At 37.2% G+C, this 21,594-nt stretch overlaps 1 protein-coding gene across 1 annotated transcript in view; it reads left to right on the forward strand.

Annotated features, from left to right (window-relative positions):
* Positions 1-21,594, forward strand: part of CCDC146 (coiled-coil domain containing 146) — a gene marked incomplete at its 5' end in the record, with an annotated part of 60,419 nt that overhangs the window by 14,448 nt on the left and 24,377 nt on the right. The window contains 2 exons of the mRNA XM_083860627.1: positions 10,363-10,445; positions 14,972-15,178. Of these exons, the coding sequence (XP_083716753.1) occupies positions 10,363-10,445; positions 14,972-15,178 (290 nt within the window). The remainder of the gene's footprint in view (positions 1-10,362; positions 10,446-14,971; positions 15,179-21,594) is intronic.

Below are 21,594 nucleotides of genomic sequence, written 5' to 3' on the forward strand. Positions count from 1 at the left end.
CCTAGGGAAGGAACTCTCATCTGTTTGATGAGAGTTTGATGCTCTTCTTTTTATTGTGCCTCATATCAACTTTCAGAGTTAATCATATACTTTATATGACTGATCGCTCCAAATGAAGTACTTCTCCAGGTGATTTTCATTCTACAGCCACCTTTGCCATTCTCATGTGATACCTGTGCAGTTTTAATGATCTATATCATCTTCCTGGTGCCTCAAAACAAGGCCACGTGGTCGTGTCTTTATGTATTCACAGCTCAGTCAAGAGTCAAATGACTTGCAGGAGTAAAGGGTGTTTACACCTGTTCTTGTTTAATTAGTCCAATCTGAACCTAAACCCTATTTCTTTCCCTAAACCCTATTTGAACTTACTCATAACACAGATTAAACATTAAGCAGATATTAGTCACACATATAATCCACGAGCTTGTGATCTGTCATGTTACTAGCTTTTATACACACCACATGCTTATATTGACAGTACAGGAGGGAGGCTTGGTAAAAATCTACTTGTCTAACCCCTGCAAAAATTCCTTCAGATTTCTGCATGGCACAAAAGTTAAGGCACTTTCTTGGGAGATGGGTTTTGAATGTATCTTTCTTGTGTTCTAAATTAACATCCCAGAACCTGCCATGATGCTTTTAGTTACGTAGCAAAACTGTATCTCCCCCTGTCAGATCTTGCTGGTTCCTCAGCAATGAGGTGAAAGGCATCCCCTGCCATTCAGGTGTGAGATACTGACATCACTTTGGTTTTGTTAAAAATGCATCATAACTGAAATGTATGTAAAAGATAAAATGTATTATCTTAATTTGCAAGTAATTTTTTTTTTAATTTTTGATTTAATTAACAGGATGCTAATTTTTCCTTGTATCAGTCTAAAATCAGGTATTTCCAGAGCCTTGTTCTTGTCTACGACTGCTACTGTCAAATGGAGGAAAGCTATACCAGCCTCTTTGAGGGGGCTTTAGAAATAGAATAGGATTCTTAAATCCTTATTATTTGGGAAGCCACATTGCCCCCACGCTCTTCTTTGTGCAGTTTACAATTAACTCTGCTATCTACTTTGTGACTTTGAACTGGACAAACTGTTCTGTATCTGTAAAATGAATAATAATTATCCTTGATAGACCACATTCAATGATTTGCCTTGAAATATTTAAATGTATAACAAATATTGTTGTAATTCGTGATTGCTGTGCTGCATTGAAAGCCTAAACTATCTTTAGAATTTTGTAACATCCATAAGGGCAGAAAGTTTTTACTCATGCTGAATGGAAAAAGAAAGTTCAGACAGTAAAATGAGGAATCTGAGCTTTTCAAACATCTCTGTCCTGAGACATCCATCTCTTAGTCCCATTAGTCCCATATATATCTTCCTTTTGAGATATTTACGTCCTCCTCTGGATGAGACTGGTAGTCTTGAGTTGCTGATTTCATTTTTGGCCTGATGTTCTGCTGGTAAGCTGTCACTAGTCTGCTTGGAGTCCAGTAGATCCATTTCTCCATCAGACTGTATGCTTCTCCTACCTGGAACACTCTTGTAATTGAGTAGTGGTTTTTCTTCCTGTTCTGTCAGGGAGTGTCTACTCCCAACAATTTGTCACATCTCTTTTATTTCTTAAGAAACCCAAAATAGTATGACACAGCCTTTTACATGACTCTTAAACTTTTTGGAATAAATGAAGCAAACTTTCAAATCTGAGTTTTTCAGCAAAGAGGAAGGACGCTGAGTGGACTTAAGCTGTGAGATACTGATGCAGTTTAAGTAATGGCAGAAATATTGGACCAGATTTTAAAGTAAGACTTGTTGTTTGTTTATAAACAAAGTTACTTGTTGGGAAAGATTAATCAAGGAAACCTTATAAATATGATTGTTTAGCAAAAGATTCTGAAAATGTGAAACCTATAGTCGAGATAGAAATGGAAGCTTACTTTGAGTTGTAGGATACCAAGTCTTAGTTACTATATAACCTGAAGACAATAGCCTAGCCAGCTGAAGGAGAATCCCTTTTGATTGAACAAGACCTTTCTGCTGGCTAAGGGATCCAAAGGTCAATGTAGCAAAACAGAAAAGTCTAAAGAGTAGTTTTTAGAGCTTAAAATATAACACATGGTAATGTAGTAGTTCTTATAGGCTGTATGTAGATTCTATAGGATTTTGTGTCTTGTATTGGTTGGTCACTGTAAATTAGAATATTCATCACAAAAGGAGATATAATGTATTGTAACCAGGACCTCTCTCTCTTGGCTTTCCCTTGCTCTTCTCTTCTCTCTTCTCTTCTCTCTTCGCCCTCTTCGCTCTCTGGTCCCTGCTCTCTTGGCTCTCCTCTTCCCTCTTTCTCTCTGGACCTCACTCTCCTTTCCCTGCTCTTACCTCTGCTCTCTTCCCCCTGCACTCTGACCCCTGCCACGTTGCTCTCGCTCTCTCCCCTCTTCTTGCCAGCTTACCCTCTTGCTCTCTCTCATTCTCTCTCTGGGACTTCCCTTCAGCCGAGGCTGGTGGCTGAAGGGAAGGCCCTTTCTACCCACGACCCTTGCAATAAAACCACATATTCTAGAATATCTCAGGTTTGCAGAGTACCTTGTCCCTGTAAGTCGCGGATGTTTCTACAGTTACTTCTCAAATGGGGTTTCTCTATATCTAGAGTGTTCTGCATTGTACTTTAAAATAGTTAAGCAATCACAAACCCCAAGAACCCCAAGAACCAAACTTTTTCAAATGCGAAAGTGTCTAACTGAATAACAGTTGATGACTGTAACTGAGACTTTTCTTTGCTTTTTTGCTTAAAAATAATTTTCTTGTAGCTTTTTTTTTTTTGTCTATTTTTTAGGAATCTATTTTTTTTTTCATGTGGACTGAAGAGATTTCTTTATCATACAGGCATCTTCCTAAAGAAAATAACTGATGGCTCAAGATGCTCTGAAATTCTACTGTAGATCTTAATTCTGTTCACACAGAACTTCCCAGTGATTGCAAGGTTAAAGAAGCGATATATTTTGTTTTATCAGACTTGTCTGAGATTGTTTATCAAAACCAGCACGAACCATTTCCCATGATTTTTTAGACGAACGTTTTTTATTCTTCTGGCAGATAATGGAATGTAGGTCAAACAGAGAATAACAAAGTTATGACTGTAGGCAGATGTTAATTTAACTAGTGGCTATGACAATTTAAAACACAACAGCTTGGCATCTGTTTGATTTCTAGCTTTGTTCTGGGAGTCAACATCTTCTGCAGAAGAATTGGTGCAGAATATCCAGGTTTGTCTAAGCAATTCAAATGATTGGTGTGTACAAACTTGAAGTACATTAGGGCTCATTCATATAAATCATTTTGGTGGCAGAGATGTGTTAAGATTCAACTGCTGCAGTAATATTTCTGATGTTTTTTGTAGACTTCCATGATACATTTTGACTGAGAAAGAAAATGATAAGTAATTAGATTAGTTTTCAGGTTTTTCCACAATGTGGAATATATACCAAAAGTCCATATGAGAAACAAGTTCTGATCTAGAATCCTTTCTGATTAACTAAATTATTTTATTTTTTAACTCAGTAGTCATTATTCATGCAAACAGTCCTTATGTTGTCCACTTCCTCATGTGTCTGTGAGAACACATCAGAACACAAAAGGAAAGGCAGTCCTATTCCATTTGATATTATAAATATTCTTATTCAGATACAGCTTACATAGACCTGGTGACTGCATGACCTGCTTAAATTGTTGATTGCTTTATTTATAAATTCTGGCAGCAGGCAGAAAGGGGCCACTGACATAGATCATGTAAACAGTGGATATGATATTTATATCAGCAACTGTAAATATAATACATGTTGTAAAATTCATGTGGTCAAAGAAAATCCCTCCATCTGTTAAGGTGAGCACTATATTTGTAAAAAAGGAGATCCACAAAACTATGTTCTTATTAATTCTATTTCTACCATGACATCTGATCTGCCTGCTCAAAATCTAAAGTTTACTGCTGACTATTTCCTTTATCTGTAGTCATTGAAGATGCTGTACTTAGTTCAATATATGAAGAGCAGAAACCCAAATGCACATTCAGAGTGATGATTTACCAAATACAAAAGGCTCTCCTTCCTGTATATTCTCAGAAAAATTCCTTCAAACCTGCTCCAATGAAAGCAGGAAGTGTAAGACTGCTGGTTTCTTACCATCCTGATTTCAAGCTTCATAGCCAAACAAAATTTGATGACAGGAGGAAAGCTGTGTCCTTTCCTGAAATGCCTGTCTTATCGATCTCATATGCCCTCTGTTCTGAGCCATGCAAGACTCAATTGGGCAGCAGTATATTCTCACCCACTGTACCATCTTGATTGTGGCTGATGTTTATAGTTTCCATGTAGGGATTGCTTTTTCCCATGAACTGGGGACAAAACTACTGTTATGAACTGTGCCTTGGGAAAGAATTTAGGATATTATTTTCCCTAGTCATTATTTGTTGGTTTTAGGAGGCTCTTCAGCAGTTTATTTTTCATTAAAGGATGCCTGGCCCATCCATCCGTAATTAAAAAAGTAAAATTGTAGAAGTTCAGTGTAAGGCAATACAGTGTATCTACTGTAAGTGTATTTATGATTTGTGTGTATACTTTTACTCCCACCTGACTGCATTTGTGCGACCAATAACCTCATGACTTCCAGTGTTGTTGTTTGTCATCTAAATTAAATGTTTAGGAAACTCAGTGACAAATGTTTTTCTATTTGAAAAGCTAATAAACATGATTTTTCTATGGGCTTCCCATACTAATTCTAAAGTCTACTTCCTGTAATAAATGTAAGTAGTTCCAGGTGAGAGGCATGATATCTTATTTTTGAACTCCAATTACAGTATCTATTTTAAACCCTCAGTGCATTTTTATTTTCTATCATAACCTTTCTCTAGAATAAGGACTTAAGCAAGGCATATCATTCTCTAAATATCTGCAGTATAGCTATTTCTGTGTGTGCTTTCAATGTTTCCCAATCTCCAAAATGGAATGCAGAGTTGCATACCAATAACTACAGTTTATTGAGAACTAAGTGCTTACAGTCTTAAATTAGTGACTTTCATCTTCTTGCTTTAAAATACTTTGAAAAATGTGCTGAAGCCTGAAATATTGTTGAGTAGAGAAATTATAGATAATTTTGGAAGTGTTAGTCTTCCATACATGTATGAATTTAAAACATATTGAAAAATGCACAGTGACTGAACAAAAAGTGTAAAGATTATACTTTCTTGTGTTGTGTTTGACTTCTTTTAAGATTGCCAGAGAGGTTGCAAACACAACCTTTTAATTTGTTTTCCTTCCTTTTTGGATGCTTCCTCTTGAAGTAGTCAGGACATGATCTTCAGAATTAGTGGGAAGTTACTGTTTTGAACTTGCTCTGAGCCGGGGGCTGAACTTGAGGAGGAATCTTCAGCTCCCTTAGTGCATTATCATGGGTCCCAAATTTTGCCTAGTTAACTTGGAGATACCAGGCATAGGCAAGCCAAACCCCTGCAGATATCCCCAGCCCTGTGATTCTGTGTAGACTGGTATCCAGCAATATGGACAGAAATGCAAGAGTCTTAGCATGGGACCAGTGAGCTTGTGCCTGTTGCCCTGCTATGATGTTGAAACAACCCCTGAGAAGGTGGCGCTGCCTTCTCCCCTGAGTAAGGCACACCTGAGCTGTGTGCTGAGTCCAAACTCTGTGGCTTCATGAGGATTTTGACAGAGGAGGCAGAGCTGTCTGTTCAAAGAGGAGAACTTACTCTTTCCCTTTGCTGAATGCTTAACCTTTTATATATCATATAAAAGAGGTAAGAAAAGCTCTTCAAATAAACAGCACAGAAGGAAAATTCCAAACCTGACAAAACAGACTGGCCAGAAGAGCCATATGCCAAGGGGCTAATACTACACTGAAATCTTGAGTGTATATGAACTATAAAATATATTAATCCCTGGATATTTTTCTCTAGTCTACTATTAGGAGGCAAAAGAGCTGTTTGAGGAGACATTTCAGATGTTTGAAATAGCAAATTAATATAAAATATTATGGGTTAAAATAACATCAAGTGTAGTCACAAGGTCTTGTTACAGTTACAAAACCTACAACTTAGTATGAAGAAAGGGAAAGCCTTATTATTCCATTTGAGCTTAGAATAAATTTTAGTTGTTTTGCAGTAACAGCAAACATAATTAGAAACATGTGTTGGCTACATCATTTCCCCAAAATGCAGAAATCCTAGGCACTGCTGAAATAAAGTCTTTCATAGGAAGTTTCAAGTGCTTCACTTTAATAATGATTGTAAGAAATTGATGTTAAGCAGTAATTTCTTAGTGGTGACTTTATCTTCTGTGCTTATTTTGTGTGCTTTTTTAATCAAAAGACTGAAGAGTTCAACCAATATTCAGATTCCATCATCTATTTACATTTAAGACTTAGCTGAATTTTATTCATTTCTGGAGAGTCCCAAAAGAACTTTGAGAGCATTGAAATGTAAAATGGGAAATATTCCTAGAGTTCCTATTTATATTACATTTCAGTTACAGAAAACTTGTTTTGGAATTTCAGATAGTTCCTTACTGCACTGTTTTGAGCTGACTGTCACAAAGAATTGAATATAATCTGATAAAATGAAGAATGCCCAATGCACTTAATGCAGAGTGAGGTGTTGGTAAAGTTAGGGGCAGATTTCACTAGTTTTGCTCACATGGGTGAGTACTTCATTTATCAGGTGGGTCCTGTCCCTTCTGTGATTTTAATTCCCATTCCTATTCTGACATATTCTCTTTCTTACAAACATCTCTATCCACCTTCCTACCTTGGAGAAACTACTGTGGTCTTAGATCCAGGGGCTCGTGTGCCTGAAGTCAAGCTGGAAGGATATAACAGAGGACCCTCAGATAGTGTATAACCTCACACAGTGCTCACCTTTTCTTGGAATTTTCATCAGGAGATTTTGAAGACAGGTCTGGTGGGGAACTGTTGGTAGCAAGTGAATATGAACTCGTAGAGAGAAAAGTTTTTCAGCTGTATAGAACAGCTATTTGAGCATAAGTATGTTCTGTTTTTCTCATGGACTCCTATATTTAAATGATTCCTGCTCAGAGACAGAAAATCTACCTTTTCCTGCTAGAAAAATATTAAGGATATGTTCTTCCCTTTCATCTTTTCTGCAAAATTTTCCTCCACATTTTTTAAAATAGGACAGAATTATCCAGCACTTAACTTCATGGGACTTTTCACTGATTGAAGGAAACATATTTGCCTTGGAAGTTGGGTTTGGATTTGTTTTTGCTTTGTTATGTTTTATTTTGTTTTTCTGGTAGAAAAGCCAGACTTCACATTGCATAGCAATATAAAAAATTGTAATGAACTTAGAAAATCACAAGGGTAATTTAAGGGTAACTTAAGGGTAACTTAATATGCTAAAATAAACATAACAGCAATTTTACATTCAAATTTTACTTGAAAAGATTCAAGTAAATCCAGTAATAAGACCCATATTTCCATTTTTAAAATGTAATTGCATTTATGGGAAGGAGTATGGGGAAACAGAAAGCAGAAGGTTGCCAGGCAACCATTTCTTAGAAGACAAATCTTCATCCAACTTTCCAGTAATTCTGCATTTAGATAGCAGAAGTTTATTCTGGTTTATCTAGATGATCTATCAATGTTGTATGTGAATTTTGGCCACACAACTCTGTGTGTACTTGAAAATGTATGAGGTCCCAGTTCATTATAAAATGAGAAAGAAAATCTGAAAAAAGCAATATACTGGGACTGGAAGACTCAACAAGTTAATAATATTTATCTGTCTGTATTCCAGACTCCAGATCTGAGATCACCAGTAAAATAAAATTACCTCAGTTCTTACAAGGGCATTATGGTTAACACAGAACTGAAAAAAAAAAAAAGTCATCCTCAGTTGCTGTTTACAAGCCCTTTTTTTCCTCTCACTTCTCCATCTTTTCACTCATTCTTTTACTTTTCAGTGTAGCAATGTAATTAGTTACACTGAGGAGACCTACATTTCACCTAACCCAGCAATGTGAGAGCTTCCAAGCAATCAAATGGACTGTGAGTGCCTAAATACTGTTGGTTATTTTATCATTAATGTGGGAGAGGCTACCTTCAAAGAGTTACATATCTTTATATCGGGGGCATCATCTCTTTTCTGGTTTTATCATCACAATTTTCTTAGAGTAGGATTACATGTTTTCTCTCTTCTTCCACAAACTGACTATTTTTCCCCTCAAACAGTTCTTCTGCCCCCCCAAGAATCTTGGAGAAAACAGTATACCAGGCTTTAATAACAAATCCTGGGACCAGGGTAGCCCAATGCTGTCTCTGATGGCTCTCCCCATAATGCTGTGCTAATGGGAACTATCTGGTGATGAAACTTTCCAGGGAGTCTCACTGCCTTTGACATGCTGGTATGCCATCCCTGCAGTCTGTCTTGTGTAGTCCTCAATGCTACAAATCTTCACACTGCACAGGACCAACCTTCCTGAAATAGGGCTCTTAGCTCTGAACTGAACTGAGTAATTAGGTGTGAAATCTGTAAGAAGTTTATCGACATAAAGAAGAAGACACAACCTCCAGGACAAAAAGTTTATTTCTGTGGAAGCATTGTCAAACATGGTGTAGATCTGCAGTGAGAACCTAAACAGGAAAAAAAATTGTAACTCACAGGTACAGATTGGAGGAGTGTAGGGACAGCACATTAGTGAGGTATCACACAAATAGGACAATTATATCTATGTGTGAGGCTAAGAAATAAATGGTTTGAGAAAGGGAAATATTTTCTTTCTCACAGATGACCTAGATAGTATTTTGAACTTAAGTGAACAGTATATTTGATCATAGAGAATGCCAAAATAAATGTTTGAGAGCTGCTTATCTTTAATCTCATGCAAACAAATGAAAGGCAGACCTTCTATTCTCGGGGTCTCAGGGAGCAAAGGTTGTCTTTGCTACCATGAAATATTTTGAAACAGATCTTCAAAAATACTTAAACAGTTATCAAGAATATATATACTTCCTTTGATATATTGACATGTATTCTGCTTCTTGGCCATAGGATTAGTTCTAGATGGTTTCTTCTGAATATTTTGAAGGTTGAATTATAACTGCCAGGATTTTCTTGGTGCTGTAGTAATTTCACTTCTTATTTCAGGAGATCTGCATAATCACATTTCTTGGCAGGGTCCCATAGAAGTTGCAGATTTGACTTGCTGCCCCACAAGGTTAGCCATGGACTTTTATAGAGGTGGATCAACTTACATTTTTTAATTGGATTTAACCTGGTTCTCCTTATTTGTGACCAAAGGAGGGGAAGAAAGGTTTTCTAAAGCAGTATCACCCAGGAATAATATGGCCAGCAGGACCAGGGTGACAATTGTCCCGCTTCTCTCAGCAGTGGTGAGGCCACGCCTCAAATCCCATGCTCAGTTTTGAGCCCCTCACTACAAAGAGGACATTCAAGTGCTGGAGCACGTCCAGAGAAGAGCAACAGGGCTGGGGAAGGGTCTGGAGCACAAATCTGATGAGGAGAACTGAGGGAGCCGAGGGTGTTCAGCCTGGAGGAAAGGCGGCTCAGAGTAGAACTTAGTGTTCTCTACAACTACCTGAAAGGAGTTGTGGCCATGAAGTCAGTGTCTTCTCCCAGGTAACAAGTGATAGAGCAGAAGGAAATGGCCTCAAGATGCACTGGGGGGCGGGGGGGCGCGGTTTAGATTGGATATTGGGAAAAAATTCTCCACTGAAAGTGTGGACAAGTGTTGGAACAGATTGCTCAAGGAAGAGTTTGAGTCACTGTCCCCACAGGTATTTTAATGACCTGTTTGATGTTGGTGTTTGCGGAAGATCTGCACAGGCTTGTAAGGTAATGTGTTCTGTTGCCTGGGGATTATCCAGCTTTAGCCCAGCTCCTTGGTTTTTTTTACAACCCTACTGCCTGTGGAGACACTTTTAGCCTCAGTTTTGCCTGCGCAGGCCAGTGGGTTTAGACCAAAACTGAAGCAGTTAAGCAATGTGGAAAAGAGGTTACTTAGGGCCTGAGTTCAAAGTCAAGGCAGAATTATCATGAGATATTAATACAGACAAGAAAGTCAGAGAAGAAATGGTGCAGTGCAGGTAGCACTGTAGTTGTGATAGAAACATTCTTTATGTTCTTGTATTTATGCTTTGAATTTTTATGTAAATAAGCATTTTTTTTGTCTGTTTATTTGATTTGGTTGTGTATTTGATTTGTTATGTTACCAAAGTCTGTATAAACTGAAAGGCTGCCAATTACAGTTATAAAAAGTTGCAGTAGCATGAAAGTATTAGTGCTTAGGAGATTTCATAACTCTGTGTTTGCCTTCCATAGCTATTTTCTGCTGGAAAAATCACAGATACCAGAGTAGCTGAGCTGAAGGAACAGTACACCCTCCTGCATGAGGCTGTGATAAGGTATAATATTCCTTTTTAGACTTTTAGTAGCCAAAGCATTATGTTTTTAAAGTATTTTCTGCTCATGCTGAAGCCCAACTATCATTTAAAACTTTCTTGCAGTTACAGTTCATAAACAGGAAGCCAGAACACAAGGTTGAAACCCAGTATTATTTAATAGGAACTTTCAAGGTAATTTGGGATACTTAAATACTTACTTGAAACACACCTTTGGTTCTAATACAAACATAATGATATTGGGACTGGATGTAAAAACTGCAACAGACAATTTGCAAGTTTAAAATGAATATGTATTTGAAGATCCTGTAGCCAGAATTGTAATATCTGAAAAGAATGACCTGCTGAGCTGACATCATAGAGAGCAACTGAAGAAGCTAAAGACTTGTTTCTAAGAAGGAAAGTAAAACTGTCACTCCTAAATAGGTGTGAATTTTACCCTCTGAGAATACTGAATCCTGTCTGAGTATTAGACAGGACTGCTAATAGATTTTGATTAGAATCTTAAGCTTCAGAGTAAAATGAAATTTGGAAATTAGGTGTAGTAGTTGTGAGCCTGCCCTGCACTAGTACTTGCTAAAGGAGAGAGCAGAGATCATGCTCATGGCCTGATGCCAGGCTTGGGGTGGGCAAGTGTGAGTGGAAGGAGAGACACAGAGAGGGATAAAGGGGGACACAACACTACAGCTGTACCAGGTGAACAGTGTGTCCCAGAACACAGCAGTCCTACTTGACAGTCCAAATTAAGAACTTTATGGCAAGTCTGTCATTGAAACTAAAGCCTAATTTAAGTATTCTAAAATTAATTCAGGTTATACCTGCTTATTTGGGTTATGCTGGGATTTGCTGTGCCTCCTGGAAGCCTGAAAAGCAACAAGTGCAAAGTAATGTAATTTGAAAAAGGTTTCTTGAAATACTGAAACAATAGTTTTCTTGAGGATAGCTGAGTATTCTAGTTTTGTCTTAATAAAATGGGGAGTTGGGATATGGTTCTGACTCTGTGAAACTTCATCTGACTTTATTTCAGATTGCTGAGATAGATAGCAAATCTTTCCGAGAAGCAAAATTAAAAATAGCACTACTAAACCAGTTCAGCTTCCTAGAAAATATAAGAAGACTTTTCTAACTGCTCAGATGTAAACATATTTTGTGGGTTTGGATTAATTGATTGAGAAGGTTTCTACCATACTGTGTTCAGTGGGCTGAAGTAGAATGCCAGCAGCTGCTAATTAGTTGATTTTTAGCCAGTGTTAGTTTGAAAACAGTCTTTCATTGAAAAAATACAAACACATTCCTACATGTTTTATGTATTTATACAGTATTCTTTTGTACGGGATATTCATTTATGAAAGGCAATCCCTTTGTGTGTATCACAAGTGGAATAGGGCCTGAGTGTAAACAGGACTCAGCTGTCCTTTCTGTCACACTTAAAACTACCCTTAACAGAATGCACCAAAAGCATGAAAATGTTAGATGGTGGATTATATCTCTCATTTTTTCCATCATTCTCCCAGGAGTATGAAATGGCCACACTTCTGTAAGAAAGTGGATCAGAGAGCATGATGTCGCATTCTGTACTAGATGTAGTTATGTGTCACAGCAGAACACCAATGTGTGAACAAGCATGAATTCCTACAGATAAATTTCTCCTACTGTTAAAAGAAATTAATTATCAAAAATCAATCATGATCTCCAGTATATTTTCAGGACATCAAAAGTGGGATTCAGACATCAAAAGTAGGATTCAATTGTCCATTTGTTATCATCAGTAGATATGCTCATCTTAACATGGTACCAAGGGTCCCTTTACAGTCAATAGAAAGAAATAGGGACCATACACTTCCTCCCTATTCAGACATCTGCAAGGGTCTGGTTTTCTCCATCAGCTGTAAGGACTGTCCTGGTGGTAAGTGCAGTATGCGTGCATATTCTCTTCCTGCAAAGGACCCTTTGCAGAATCAATACTGCTTTTTAATTGTTAGTTCTTCACCCGAACATGTGTGGTACAGTTCTGTGTGTCAAGAACTTATTTTTTCATGTATTACAGTTGAATTTAATCCCTTTCCTAATTAATGCCCATCTGTCCTAGTGTTGTTGCAATGCCATGTTAAGACAAATGAGAGGATAAGGTTTTCAAGCTCTGTGTCTTTTCTTATTTCCTTTATTAGCATATAAAAATCTCAAGACAAAAGCCTTATACATCTTAAGCAGCACAGTTCCCTGTGACAACTGTGCTAAACTATTGCAACTGATCTCTCTGATATACAATAAAAATTTCTCTAATACGACGAATGCAATTACTCTGTGTGCAGGTAGTTTCCAAGGCTGTTGCCAGTGCACACAGGGCTATAAGTGCAGTCCTCTGTTTAGTAGCAAATCTATTTCTTGCTCTCAGTTTGGCACAATTTGGCATTATAAAAGCTGAAAAATATCATCTGGCAGATAGCTGCTTTCATACTTTTCTTCAGTGCTTTTAAATTTATGTTCACTGAGAACAGGCTGTCATCCCATTGTGGTGCTGTCTCACCCATCCACTTTGTAGTAAGGTTGCATCTAAAGTTGAAGTAAGTGAGCTTGAATTTGGCCCCTGAAAACCCTTTTAGTCACTCAATTATGTATCCTAGTTGTAGATTTTATTTATATTATCTCAATTTAGGAACCTAGTATTACTATTCTGAGAACCCAAACTGGAAGATACTCAGATACTAATGAAGATTCATTAGCAGATTGGGAATCTTATTTTCTTGAACCTCTGCTAAAGTACTAATTATTTCACAAATTCAAAAGCTGCCACATCAGACCGCACAAACTTACTTTTGTAGTCATGTGATTCTATATGTGTACATTGTGTAGATGTGCAGTTATTTCTTCATTGTCTTCAATTAAATCAACCTGAAAAATAATATTGGCATCTGTAGGGAGCAAATTTAGATTTAGCACTCAATTCTTGTTTCTGGGGGTTTTTTTATTATCTTGAAAAGAATCAATACTAAAAAGTTTGGGTTTATGAATTCACTTATGTGTTTATGTAACTAACTGTATGTAAAATGTCTGTTATGAAAGAATTGTGTTATAAATTATGTGTATTACTATAACCGATTATATTTTCTTTCAGAACTGCATACATTCTGTTAGATTTAAAGAAGATTGAAATATCATATAGAATCCAATGTCAATAAGTCAGTTTATTTTTCCCTTAATATGTATGTGTAAACATGAAATTATTTGTTCATGATGAAGGCACACTGTTTCCTGTTGAAGTCTTATTTTCTAGTTTAAAAAAAGGAAGTGGTTATCTTGGGAGATTTGTTGCATGAAATCAAAACTTTTTCTGCTGTATTATTTCAGCTATGTGCAGTATAGTCAGTTTTGTATTTTTATCATCATTTTGCCATGTCAACTCTATTCTTTAGTGTGATGTATAATTTTGTTTTTCTGTTTAAGCCATAAATGTCAAATTTGAGCCAAAATTTATGTCTGCAGTTTCTCAATATGGGAAATTCCAAGTTCCTTTGCTTTTAAAAAAACTTTCATTGCACTATGTTTTTAATTAGTAAAAGGCAAGTGATAGAGCTCTTTATTCTTCTACAGAATTTGTGACTAATTTTAGTATACCATTATAAAAAAGTCATAATGTAGTAATATTGAGGAGGCATGCACAATGATTTCTATAGCATAAAAAATATAGGTTTATGTGTAGTGCATTGTATATGAATTTTCATACTGTTGTTCTCTTTTAGAGTTTTCCATAATAATTAATGTATTTTACTAACAGCCTTTAGGATGCTTTTCAGCTGTAACCACACAGGTTCTTGAGTATATTATGAATACCAGTGTCCAGAAACTGAGAGGAGTTAGTTTGTTATTTCTGTGGAGCTAATCTTGTGATACAACTCAGATCAGATCATTGATCATTAATCTACAGGCCTTAGAATAGGCTTCCACAGATGTCCACAAATGTATTTTCAGCTTATGTATTATTGCATGAGTTATTTCAGGTCTTGGTAGCACTACAGCAGTAGCTAGATGTAACCCATCACTGGGTAGATGTCCCAGTGTTTATTAAGAACTTAAAATTGTCATATAGGCCAGACTGGACCTTGTTGTGGTGAATACTTCACTATTTTAGGTCCCCACACTGAATCAGATCTAGCCTTACGCACTTTTTCAGATAAAATGGATTCCCTGTCTCTTCATTTTTGTCTAGGAAGTGTTAGACAAATAAATTAGACTAAGTAAAGTCTGTCATCTGGTTAAAATTGGATGAGATGAATCTCACTCCAGCTGTAGGTATGCAGAAACCCCCTCAATTACACTCATGGCATCATAGGATGATTTGGGTTTGAACCCAAAGAGGTCCAACATCCTGCCCAAGGCAGGGTCAACTAGGAGCTTAGACAAGATTATTCAGATCTTAATTCCATCTCATCTTGAAAACCTTGAATTAGATAGTATAGGTATGTCAAGAAGTATAAATACAAAGCTTGTGCTTCACATTGACTAGTCCTAAATTTGTCTATTCCATGTAGTTTACAGGAATCTGAGACCCAGCTGTTGCAGGAAGCTGAACGCCTGAGTGCAGAACTGGAACAACGAAGTGAACTGGAAAAAGCAGAACAGCTCCCAGAAGAAGCTTCCAGTGAAGGCTCCCAAATAAGGCAACAACTTCTCAGCAGCCGCAGTGAATACAATGCTGCTAAAGGAAGAGTGTATGAAAATCGGTTGAAGATAGAATGGTAGGTGAAAGTAGACAAATGCTGCTAATTTTGTCATAGATAATCTAAAAAGATGATGAATAGAATAAAAATCAATCTCCTTTACATTTTACATGGACAGGTTTCTTGATGTATGTTGTTAAATGAATTGCCACAAACTTTCCCCAGTTACAGCAACATATCAGGGATGAATAAATTTACCATGCTGAGATTTGTAGATTTAGTTTTAAATTTAGAACATGGATGGGGTCCTTCGAAATGTTGTTGAAAATGTATTCCATTGCATGAATAATGTTTAGGTAGGGAAAATGAACATGAACAATTCTAGTCTAGGACACCTTCAGTACAAATGTTTAAAGTGTCTCAGAGACCTGTTGGCTTGGATTTTATGGAACAATGTCATAAATAGACCCAATGCTATTTTTAACATCAGTAGCATGATGTATTCAAGTTTTTCTATTCAGGTATTCAAAGGGGAAGAAGTACTTGTATATTCTAATGTCAGAAAAATGATATATTTGCTGTGAAAGGAGTGAAATCTTAACATTTCCATATAAGGACAACAGTTCGGAATTAGCTTGGTATTCTATACATTTCAATTATCTGCATACTTTATAGTAAAATTGCAAGCAGAAGTATTGCATTTGTAAAAATATGTACCTAGGCAGATGAAATCAGACATTTATTTTGTGGGGGACTTGCTATTTTTACCCATCTTCAATACAGCTATAGTGTCATTGGTGTGTATATAACCACACACATGCAATGTCAGCATCTCAGCATTAAAGATTATTATTTTGCAAGGAAATCAGGAAGACTGTACACACTGCAAGGAGCAGGTTTTTCTGGCAATCCTGTCTTGATTTTTTTTGGGTTTTTAGAGCCAAGTGTTTGCTCTTAGAGAAAAAGAAACTTGAGAATGAAGCAAACTGGGAGTGGGAAAGACATGGAAAGCATCTGGAAAAAATTATTTGCTATGAGATAACTAAGAAACATGAAATTTCCTGAAATAATTATTAAATACAGAATTTACTGCAATTTCCAAGCAGTCCAGAAATGAGGTCTTCAAAAGTATCCTGCTTTTTAACCATTTGTCCTCATATCTTTTGAACATTTTTTACTGATTTTGTATCAATTTCAAAAAAAAATTATGAGGATTTAAATGTTTAGGGAATATTTTCCCATTCTGTATTTTCTACCTCCAGTCAAAATGAGAAATCTATTCTATACAAAATGCAGTGTAGGTATTGTTTCAATTACCCTTGCACATTTACTGGATTAATTTTTATATATGAACTGAATATCTTGCAGATTAAAATAACTTTTTGGGTCAGTCATGTTTTAAAAAATGTTCCTTCACTGTAGAAACTGATGTCTTATGTATTGCCCGGGATCAAACTCAGCTCTACAGTCTGGCCAGAAGTCTGTGAGGTGCATTATCTAATGGAGACCAAAAGTGCAGCCCCAGCCACTTGTGATGTGGGGATTTCATGAGCCAAATACAGTTCTCTGTGTTTGGGAATCCTCAGTTGACCCCAATTCCTTTGAACTCCTCCCGTCTCCTCCAGAACAAACTTCTGACATTGCAACACCCTGGGCGAAGCATTCACAGATTAACTACGTAAGAGCTGCCACCTCCTTGCTTTTTTAACCTGACTCCTGCAGCTTCACTTAGTGTCCTGTACTTCTTGTGTTGGATGAGACAGTGAGCATCTGATTCACTGCTGCAGAATGGTTGATAGATCTCTCTTGTACAGCTCCTTCCCATTTTAATTTGTCAGTTTTTCAAACTTGGGAGCTACAGGTTATTTAATTGCTCCTTGTTTGTAATCTGTTTCATGCCTGATGGTAGTGTTGGGTCTTGTGAGTGTTATGGGTGTGGAGTGAGAAGGATGTTCCCTGGTTATATATGGATTTGCTTACCGGGAGAGAAATTCCAGAAATATTCAAGAGATTATGCTGATTTTGAGCTGTATTTGTCTAGAATGAACAGGGCCAGCACCATATGTGTGAAGAATGGGTGAGTGAATGTAGTGGAGAAATGAGAAATGGACTATGAAGAAAACCAGATGATGGGTGTGAATACATGTTTGTAATGAAGGGATGAGTTTGGTGCCTGTGAAAGACGGTGAAAATGAACATCCAGAATAGAGTTGTGAGTAGCAGGTGATCTAATAGTAACACTGGTGTAAAATGAAGATCTATATGTTTGCTGGTTTTATCCAAAGAGTAAAGAAATGTTTTCTGAAATACCTGTGTGCATGGACAATATCACAGGCAGAGGGGAGGGAAGCTGCATCAAAGGTATTAGTTTGCTGTTAGGTTGCTGCTCAGTTTCCTTCATTTCTCAGGATAAAATCTCATGGTCCAACCTCTCTTGGCCCTTGATCTCTCTGGAACACAGTTTCCCTTGTTGTCCAACTGTGTTAATACAGTCCCAGCTGTGCTTGGCACTTGCAAGTAATTTTCTCTTTGGGAATTATGACTAATGGCTGTTCAGTCTGAAAACAAGCGTGTTGTTTATTTACTCTTGTATGTATAGCAGGCAGGAAACATGGAGGGGGGAAAGTTTTGAAGGGTTTATCTGTGTCTCTTATCTACTGCTTTGTTCTTTTTTTAGAATCTCTACTCAGACCTAGTGCTGAGCTGGAAGTGAGAAATCTGATCTTGTTTCCCTGGTTCTGCAGATCTCTATTCTCCGTTTCTGTAAACCTTTCTTTCTCTGGAACATCCCTCTTATCTCTGAATCCTTTGTTTCCTGCCTTAATTCACTTTCTCTGATATCTAAGAGTATTAAGCACCTCTTCTGCACTCAGATTCAAATCTGATGACGAGGACGTTTCACACGTTTCACACTTGAGGAGTCATACAGATATGCCATAACATTAGCAAAAGTCTCAAGGTCTCTTAATATTCCATACTCTCTTATCCCTATTTAATTTCCTATTTGCTTGCCTCTGGAAACAATTTTTTCCAGACCTTCTTAACAGCTGAATTTTTCATCTTCTGTTTTAGTTCTTTATTGTTCAAGTGAATAGTCAACATTCCCAGAATAAACTAAATGGCTTTCAGCATTGAAGTATCATCAAGTTTTCAGGAATTTTGTGACTTTTTTCATAGTTTAAATAGGTGCATGAGGTATTCAGTGTATTTCTCAACACACTTCAGCTGTCAGGGAAGTCACCCTGAGGATGACTGCATGGATGGGTGTGTTCCCACTGTAGGTATGTGCCTCCTCTTCCAGTTTGTGTCCTGTTCTGCCATATGGACGTACTGGCCTCATTGCTGGTGTGTCTGCCTGAGAGCTCAGGGGGAGAACAAGGCTTGGAAGGATTTTACCAAGCTTGTAAAGCTTGGGCCACCTTCCCAAAGTCAGAGCTGACTCTGAGAGTATCCTTCCTCTCAAAAACTACTTGGCAAGGGTAATAAAGTAAAAGGAAAAAGAGTCATCTCCACTTAGTTCTGCTAAAATTGCATTCAGAGCCATGAAATTTCTTCAAATAATTGATAAGAAGTCTTGGTAAGTAAGAATATAGACCAAAAAATCAAATTAGCAGAACAAGAAGGAAAGGATCAGTGTGATCCGAAGGATTTGTTCTGCCTTAAGCAGACATTTCACTTTAATGTTCATGTAAGTCTTGGAGTTCTGGTTTATGAGACAAAATTAAGAAGAACTGCTTTTCTTATTGTTGAGGAATAATAAACATTAAATCTAAATTTATCATCTAAACAATTAATTTGAAAGTAAACAATTTATTTGTACTAAATTCATCTATAACAAGAGTTTGCGAGATTAAAGGTGCCTGATGCTTGAAAACAAGTTTTTTTGAAAGCCTAGGTCCATCAGGATTGCAAAACTGACATTGTCCTTGTAGAAGCATTGCAAATAAGGAAAATTATTTCAACACTTGTAATGATTTCTGTATTAGTCACTCAATCGTTAAAAAGTGAAAAGTTAAGCTGTTGTCTATAGCTTTTCTAGTAAAGAATTACAGGCCATAAGTAAAATAATTAGTATCACAGCTGAAGCTCTTACCAGCTGGTCTTGTGACTGCATTATCTGGTACCTACAAACTAATTACAGCTCAGAGCCGTAGAGGAAGCTCAGGCTGGCAGCTTGTCAGCTGTGATAACTTCTACCTGTGGTCACTAGATTTTAGTTGTGAGGTGCCAAACACCTTCTATGGATTTCCAAACAATCCCAGCTCTGAGAGAGAGTAGCTGAAGGAGTTCATTTTCTTGCATGATGGGACTTCTAACGATAACAGTGTTGTGGTTATTTTGTGAGCTGAGGAAGTGAAATGCACTTCTGTTGACAACTTCCACTACGTTTCTTAATCTCTCCGCCTTAATTTTTTTATTTCTGTGTCAGCTTGCAGCTGTAAATATCTCTAAGGGAATAATCTGGAATGCATTTTTATTAATGACCCAGTTTTCCAACTGTCTTTTTTTAACTCATTGCAACTGCATCTATGACAGCTTTTCATGTGCGGTACCGATATTAGGCTGCATGAAAATAAGAAAAGCAATGTTAGAAACATTTGCACACTTTAATGCTTAAACTTAAGAGTTTTATCTTCTTTCCATTGTGTGTATTGTAAGAGATATAATAGTGATAATAATAAAATCCACATGATGTTGAAAAATACATCCATCAAGGAAGGGCCATAAAATAATGGGAAATTTAAATGCCTAATGCCAGGTGCAGCTATTTTGTTTGTCATTGATGTCTAAGTAAAACAGTCATGAGGTTGATATCCATATAACACAGACTAAAAGATTCAAATGCTAAATGGAGAGACCAAAATTTCTCTGCTTATCTTACATTAAGCTTCAGTGTTCATCTACTAAATCAGAGACTAAACTTAATCACCCTGCCCCCGCCCCCCCCCCACCCCCTTTAGAGTCCACAGAGAGATACATGTTATCTTCAACTGGTAATTTATGTTATCCCAAAACAGTCAACTGGAATGTGAGATGACCTGCCCTTTGGAGGTCCCAGTTTTCATCCCTGACAGTAAAGAAGCCCAGGATGTTAGCATAGGGCTGCCTGACTTCTGCCTATGGGCACCTGGATCAAACTTACTGCTCAAAAGAGAGAGATTTAACTTTTCTTTTTACTCATTTTTTCTCTTCACACTTCCACTGTTTTTTGTGTGGAAGTGGTTGGTCTGCCAGCTATTTTGGTAACTTGGCCCTTGTCATTCACTGTTGCCATTGTTTATGTCACAGAAAATGAAGTGTTCAAATAATTTTACTTTTGCTGGATGGAAAAGTCTTTGTTGTGAAACTGGAATGGTTCCACAGGAATCTGTCCTCATGAGTGAGGAATGTGACAAAATGGAAACAGTGTCAATTTTGCTCTCCCTCCTGATCTTTGGTATTGCTCTTTTGATCGTCCAGTGTGATATGAAAGAGGGCACAGCATGGCCTAACCACAAGCCCTGCAGTACCTCTTTAATCATTTTGCACAGGACTCATTTAATAATATTTCGTGGCAGTCAAACAGTTATGGGTATTTGTGCAAAGTAGACATTCATTATCCTTACTGTGATTATGCCAGTCCCAAGGAGTTCAATTAGGAGTACTGCCAAAATGGGTTTGGAATATGATTTTGGAATTTTTGACTTTTTTAAAATTAGTTTGTTCAGTTTTGAGGGAAGATTGATTTAAATACAACTTTTTTCTTTAAAAGATTTTGTTTTGCAAACTCATTCGGTCTGTGAGTATTCAAATACTGGCATTCAAATTAGATTTTAGTCTTGACCAGTCCATGTAGAGGCATACTTATAGTCTGCCCATATAAATATCATACATGATATATTTTAACAACATCTACTCTGTGTCTATTTTCTCTTTGCTCTTCATCTGAGCCAGAGCTTCTTATTCATGGGAGAGATGTTGTTTTGTTCCATTTATATTGCAACACCACCAACCCAGTTCTCTTTTTCACTATTTCCTTTCCTTAACTAGAAATAAGTTGCCTGAGATTTCCAGGTATATGCTTCATTCCTTGTGTTGGAAGACTCAAATATAAGAAAGAGTTTATGGAGAGAGTGGGGTGGAGGAGGGAATCTTAAATCAGCAGTCCTAAAGGGTTGAGCATAAGGTCCTAGGGATGGTCCTCCATGAGTTTGGCTGCTGGGAGACTGACCTTTGTTTCCATGGCCACACACTTTCTGAAACCTGAACCACCACCACCACGCAAAGTCTTGCACTTCTGCTGGAAGGTTTCAGAAGCAAAAAAAAAAAAAAAAAAAAAAAAGCAATCGTCTGCCTCTTTTCTGTATCAGCCACATTATGACATGACTTTAATAGCTGCCTTGGGTGGGTGGGGATGCACAGGAGTCCTCTGCCATTGTTATAACTCCAAGTGACACAAATGTTTTATGGAATTTTAATTTTGTCCCTTTCTCTTAATGCCTCTCTAATTTAAA

Source organism: Zosterops lateralis (assembly GCF_965231275.1).
Source record: "Zosterops lateralis genome assembly, chromosome: 4".
NCBI classification, from domain to species: domain Eukaryota; kingdom Metazoa; phylum Chordata; class Aves; order Passeriformes; family Zosteropidae; genus Zosterops; species Zosterops lateralis.